This window comes from Spinacia oleracea, chromosome 2 (assembly GCF_020520425.1).
Source record: "Spinacia oleracea cultivar Varoflay chromosome 2, BTI_SOV_V1, whole genome shotgun sequence".
NCBI classification, from domain to species: Eukaryota; Viridiplantae; Streptophyta; class Magnoliopsida; order Caryophyllales; family Amaranthaceae; genus Spinacia; species Spinacia oleracea.
This window is the reverse complement of record NC_079488.1, coordinates 113,201,716-113,208,435: the sequence shown is the minus strand read 5'-3', so window position 1 is coordinate 113,208,435 and position 6,720 is coordinate 113,201,716. Positions and strand designations below refer to the sequence as shown.

General features: G+C 36.4%; 1 protein-coding gene across 1 annotated transcript; it reads right to left on the bottom strand.

The window, feature by feature from the left end:
* Positions 1-143: 143 nt before the first annotated feature.
* On the bottom strand, positions 144-6,689 carry LOC110795182 (O-fucosyltransferase 31). The gene is made up of 11 exons (XM_022000203.2): positions 6,356-6,689; positions 4,986-5,048; positions 4,780-4,858; positions 4,627-4,697; positions 4,404-4,492; positions 3,831-4,034; positions 3,049-3,268; positions 2,070-2,297; positions 1,574-1,771; positions 635-845; positions 144-450 (listed from the first exon to the last, which is right to left on the bottom strand). Exons 1-10 carry the CDS (start codon positions 6,494-6,496, stop codon positions 636-638), a joined length of 1,503 nt encoding a protein of 500 aa, XP_021855895.1. The 5' UTR covers positions 6,497-6,689; the 3' UTR covers positions 144-450; position 635.
* Positions 6,690-6,720: the final 31 nt, after the last annotated feature.

The window sequence follows — 6,720 nt, the reverse complement described above, 5'->3', positions numbered from 1 at the left end:
TTTTCTTTTCTTTTAGTTGCACTTTGATCCTATGTTTTATTTTTTTAAAAAAAAAAGAAAAAAAAAGATAACTTTTACACTATAATGGGGTAAGTGGGTAACTTATAAACATTTTTACTTAACTTTTACTCCGCTGTACAATATTTGTTGCACCACCTCTAAATAAAAATTTGTGATAATGTATTCCGTACATAACCTGTCATGTTGAAGAGGAGTGACCTGGATATTTCCAAAGTACTATGAACTATCATACAAAAATACATTATAAAACTGATTTGATAAATGACACTCGCTTAACTATTACTCCGACATACAACAATTATTGTACACATGTACATGCTTGAGCCTCTCCCAAGCATTTCGCAGCTGATGGAGCTCGACCGTGTGACCTCCAAGTCACAAGACGAGTTCCCCACCAACTCCACCGACTTGGCATGGTTTGTACATAACCTGTCATGTCGAAAAAGAGTGACCCAGACATTTTCCAGAGTACTATGAACTATCACTCAGAAATGCACTAAAAACAGTCTGATTTGATAAATGACACTCAGCTTTTTTTTCATTGCTAAACTATCAATGAGGAAGAACAAAGTGAATGACAGAATGAGACAGGAAATGCTCAAGTCTTACTTACATTAGGTTTGGCACATACAATCAGGAACAGGGTAAGTATATATGGATTGCTGCTCCTTTCTCACTCTAATTTGTCCTTGCCTATTTTTATGCGCGGCTGCAACAGCATTCTGAAAATCAGGCCAACTTATACTCTCATTCAGGAAAAGCTGGCCTAGAAGTGCCATGTTTGGTCTTATAGTCTTCAGATTCTGATAGGCTCGATGTCCCAACTGTAAATACGATAAATTTCACATCAGGTAACATTGTAACAAAATAACGGTAGTTATATTTTGAGAGAAACTTATTCAAAGATCGACTTAGAAAGGGAAAATGACCTATGTTACTTCGACACCTTAGTTGACTTGGGGTGTCGACACGACATGACACTCTGAAGGTGTCCGAGGAAGTTCAACACCCATGTTGGAAAAGGATATGAAATCAAGTCTCGTGATCGGAGGAGAAGCGGAAAAAAAAAGAATTAAAAAGTTCAATTTTTGGTAGCCACGATGAAAATAAGCATCATCAGCGAATAAATTAGTCTTACCAGATGTTATCCGGACTAAAAAGCTCTATAAAACTAAAAAGTTAGGTTAACATAGTGCCTTCCTCTTCTTTTTCTTTTTTAACTTTAGGTCAAATCCATTTTTGGATCACTTTTTTCGGCTCGAGCTCCCTTTCCCAAGAAATTCCCCGTCGGGGTTTTTATAACATTAAAAATAATACCGGGTGGGAAATTTTCAGACACTTTATATGATAACCATGTCAAAAGAACTAGTCAAGACACTCTTTTGACCGTGTTGCCGTGTCTGTAAAATTTTGGAGTGAAATGTTGGATCCTCCGACATCGGTGTCAGACATGATACTTAAAACCGTGTCTGAGCAACATAAAAAATGACAGTCATTTAAAAACATGGGGAATATGACTTATGAGGTTAAAGTGGACAATTGAGTTACTTACCATTGCATTATGCATGTTTCCTGGTGAAGCAGAGATGAAAATATCACTGTGCATACTCACATAATAATCCACTGCAGCTAACAATGAAGCTTTGCCTTCGACCTTTCCGCGCTCATCAGCAGTTGCAAGACTCCTTTTGTCTTCTATACGAGGAAACAACTTACGTAGAGTTGATATTCTTGCTTCACCACCATATACCTGAATGAAATAGACTTATTACTGTATAATACCTACCTAAACAGTGGCGAATCTTAAACAGTTTTACGAGGGGGGGACAATAGAAGAGTTAAGCAATATAGTATAAAGTATAAACAATTATACACAAATTTTAGGGGATTGCCGTAACTAAAAAACTAAGGGATTTTCCGCCGGGGGGGGGGTGGGGGTGGCGGGCCCACACAAGGCAAAGGGAAGATCCGCCATTGTACCTGAACAAACAGCCTAATATTCAGCTCTAATTATAATTAAGGGTTAATTATGATGTCATGACACAAACCTTGTGAGAAGCCAGGTAAAGGCGAGTGTTATTAGTGAAGCCTAAAGCTGACAGCAACAATCCAATCTCTTCCGGGGTCAAAGGACAACGTCCTTGGTTTCTCAATTCCTCGTTAGAAAACTGAGTTTTCATAACTCTTCCTTGCCAGATGACTTGACGGTATTTTGCAAGAGCCAGTTTTTCAGCTCTCCCCCCACCAAAATCACAAGCTGAATGTGCAGCCATATCCTGAGATAATATAATTGGAAGCCAACCGTTATTCAGAAAACCGTTCGGAAACGAATGATCAAGCAAGAAGTTACAATACATTGTGCTAGAATGTGAACCTAACTTAAAATACGGGTTTCAAACATAAAATCCAGGGACATAAAGTTAAAACTGTTGAGTCATCGAAAAACGATTATGGTTGGAATACTACCATATCAAAGAAGCAGTTCCGAAGCGTTCATACTAGTAAATTGGATGAAGAATTTCATATTGATGTTTTAGATTATATGTTGTTTAAGGATAATTATGTTGTAGATGCCGTATGACGATTTACTAAATGATAATTTTCCTATTCCTTTCCCCAAAAAAAAAAAGTGTTAAAGTAGACAACTCTAGGCAGTGTATTGGTTAGTTATATTGGAAAAACGGGTATGGAATCTCTAAACCGGTCTAAACCTATTCAACAGGTTGGCCAATTAACTTCGAGAGATAAGGAGGCAGAAAATTGTGGTTTTTAGCAAGTGAAAAGATAGAATAGAGCATGTAAATGTAAATATGGAGAGATATGGCTTTCCTAATAGAAAATTAGAAATGAGTTGTCTAAAGTCTAAACGGTTGTGAAATTCGTGGACTATAGTTTGTATATTTTCCCTTAAATCTTTATACTTAGTAGAATTCCTTATCTCAGAAAAGAGAAAGAAAAACACAAAGCTACAAGAAGCCAATTATATAACAGGATAGTGAGAAGGACAAAACTTAGAGAGAATCTTACTTTATCAAACCGGAGATGCAAAACAACATACTTTTCCCTCTGTTGAGAAAATTCACCAGAAGAGCGCAGTCGGCTGACAAGGGTGTCACCCAATTCTCTTATATGAGGAACAAAGAGTAATGCTTCAAAGTTGACCTTGCAACGAAGCTGTTGAATGCTTTTAGGCAAGTTGTCAAAAGCCAAGCGGTGGGAGAAAGGGGAAATCGCAGCAACTCCATACCTACAACAGTTTAAGAAGATTTTAATCTAAGAGCTCGTTAATGGTAATGAAAGAATGCAAGATTATCAGAGAAAACCTAAAAGAAAGAAATGAAAGAATGCAAGTTTCGGGCAAAGAGTAAAAGAAAAGCATAAGGCATGTAGTATTAAAGAGAAGAGCATTAAATAGTTGTATATGTCAGTAAACAGCTCAGCACTAGGGTTGGTAATCCCTGACCTGACCCGACCCGATAACCCAAATCGAACCTGACATGAAGTTAATGAGGGAAACCCAAACCCGACCTGAACAGAACCCGAATGACCTGAAATCGACCTAATTTGACCCATGTATCATTTTTGTAGTAATATTAAGTTTTACAATATTTCTAATATTTTTTGACACAACCTGAAATCGACCTGAAACCAAACCCGAACGAACCAGACCCATTGACCCGAATTTCCACCCCAGCACCTTTGCTCCGCCTGTTTGTATCATTTCAGTCTAAAATGACTCGATTTATTTACTCAACTATAGTGCATCGGGTGTTTTGGATTACATAAGAACATGAGAAAGAGAAACTTACCTAAGCAATACAGGTAATACATTTTCCAGATACCACTCAGCCGAAGCATGGACAGGAGCAGTCTTAACTCGGGTTTCTCGTATACCTGTAGCATAGTACTCCCTAGTGCTCCAAGAGTATTCAACAGGCAACTCTGTAACTATGGAGATTTCATCACTCAGGCTATTGATAAAGTGATCCAAATCAAATACTTCTGTGAATGAACTGCAAAACACATATAGCAATATTAGCCACAGGTTTTCAAAGGTTTCTCTCAATGTTTACCAAACACGCTGCAATTCAATCTTCAATAAGGAGATTAATAGCAAAAATGGCTCTAGCTCGGTGACCTATGTAAGGCGTGGGAAACAGAGTTATGGCAGCAATCAAGGGTCGGAAAATGAAGAACATGCTATCCCGTCTGTTTCTAATATTTTGTTGGAAGTTTGTTGTGTAATCTATGTAAGGGGTTCTAATGACCCTAGTAGGTTAGTATGCTGTAATATGTAAACTATTTTTTATTTATGCAAATTAAGCCTATGTCTAAAAAAAAAAAAGTTTTAAACTAAAAAAATCAATCTTGTGAGGAGGTACCTTGCATCCTGCCATACAGTGTTAACTTCCAGATGTGGGATTACAAGAGTTGCATTTAAAATTTTAGCAACAGCAACGGCATCACAAATCTGAAACAAGAAGTACCATCAAACTGGATCAATCAAGCATGACACCAACACAATTTAGTGACAGGAAAAAGAAAAAAGCCGAAGAAATGATTGCTAATACTCCAGGAGCAAGTCAAGAAAAATAAAAAAAATACCCCCATTCTCTGCTGGTTTAATCCTCCATCAAGAAACACTTGGATATAACCACCCGACTTCTCGGGCAATGCTGCCAAAAAAAAAATCAGGAACAATACAGTTACGTTGAACCCTGTGTAACAATAACACACATTATAGTTTCTAGTACGTACGAGTGTTTTTAGAATCATGACATGATTTCCATCCTTGGTGGGGCAAAGGAGACCACAACTCAAGCTGCTGTCTAATCGGCTGAAACAACGCAAAGAGTTTTATTAAAACCAGCAACTCAGCAAGTAAACAACTATTGTTTACTACTACAATTTGCATACGGTAAGAGAAAATCACAATGATTCATGGCTAATAAGCACATACTCACAGTTTTACATTGTAATGCACCCTGCAAGAGACGCATATGTCTTGGTTGGGGCGCGTTCCATTCCTAACATTTGGAAAAGAATAGTTAAAAACAATAGAATTATGATCCATCACATGAAAATGCACATCAGTCAAACCATAGACCACCAAAAACCATAAATCTTTGATGCATCACTATTTATCCATCAATACCTTCAACTTCAATAAATGGGCAAACTATGTGAATCATGATCCCTAACATTATTTTTAACATCATCTCCCAATAAAGTATATGCTAATACAATCATCTTCAACCAAGTTATATAAACTAAGTAAAATCCCACTAAAACCAAATTTTTTGATGTGTCCATCAGACCATCACTACTCCATCAATACCTCCAACTTCATAAATGGGCAAAACTATATGAACCCTGATTCCTAACATTATTTTTAACATCATCTCCTATAAAGTATATGCTAATACAATCATCTTCAACCAAATTATATAAACTCAAAGTAAAATCCCACCAAAACCATAAATCTTTGATGTGTCCATCACTTACTCCATCAATACCTCCAACTTCAATAAATGGTGAAAACCTACGTTACCCGGACTCGGATACCCATACCGGACACGGGTACGTATCCAAGTGTCCTAAACAGCTATTTTGGGGGAAAAATGCATGATTTTGGTCTAAAATGATGTGTCAAAATGTCCATATCTATGTCCGAGTGTTGAGGATCCGGCACGGGTATTTGAGGTAAAATGAAGAGTCCATGTATGTAACAGAGGGGAAAACTATATGAATCCTGATTCCTAACATTATTTTTAACATCATCTCCTATAAAGTATGCTAATACAATCATCTTCAACCAAATTATATAAACTCAAAGTAAAATCCCACTAAATACTTTCATTATAAATCAAAAAGATAGTTCTATAAGACATAATAGCATTATTTCCCATCAGATAATTTTGCTAATTTATTAAATAAAAGAACTTGTAAACTTTAATCAATTTCATCATCAACCCACAAAGTTCAAGGTAGAATCTTTACTATTCAAAACGAATAATCCAGCATCAAATTGATGTACCCACCAAAATTACCAACTACCCAGAAAAATTAACAGTAAAATAGTGGCAATAACCATAATCAATGAGTAGACAAATGTCAAATTTCTCAAAACAAAAATAACAACTTCAATCAATTTCATCATCGACCTACAAAAGTTCAAGCTAGAATCTTTACTACTTAAACGAAGAATCCAACACCAAATTGATGTACCACCACAATTACCAAATACCCAAAAAAATTAACATAATCAATGAGTAAATAAATGTCAAATTTCTCAAAAAAGCAAAAATTGGAGATGAATTAGAGTGAAACTTACAGAGAAAAGAGAAGGGTATGAGCGAGATAAGGGAGAGAAGAGATCAGGAGAAAAGATGGGGAGAAGGAGCAGAATCAGAGATATAAATGCCGGTGATTTCTGGGAATAGTAACTTCGATGACACTGTGGCACCTTCATCATCTGGGAATTCAAGAACTGCTAATTTGTGCACTTGTTTTTTACATTTGCAATTAATTCGGGATGAACAAAAAATGGTACGGAATATTATGAACAATCTATGTAGTGATGTTGATTCTTTTGAAAGCTAGAGCAAGATCTTGGGTGGTTGTGTTCTAGTCTTCTAGACCAATTTGGAAGAGTGTGAGCGACTTTCTAAATTTTAAATCAGTTTATATCATTTATGA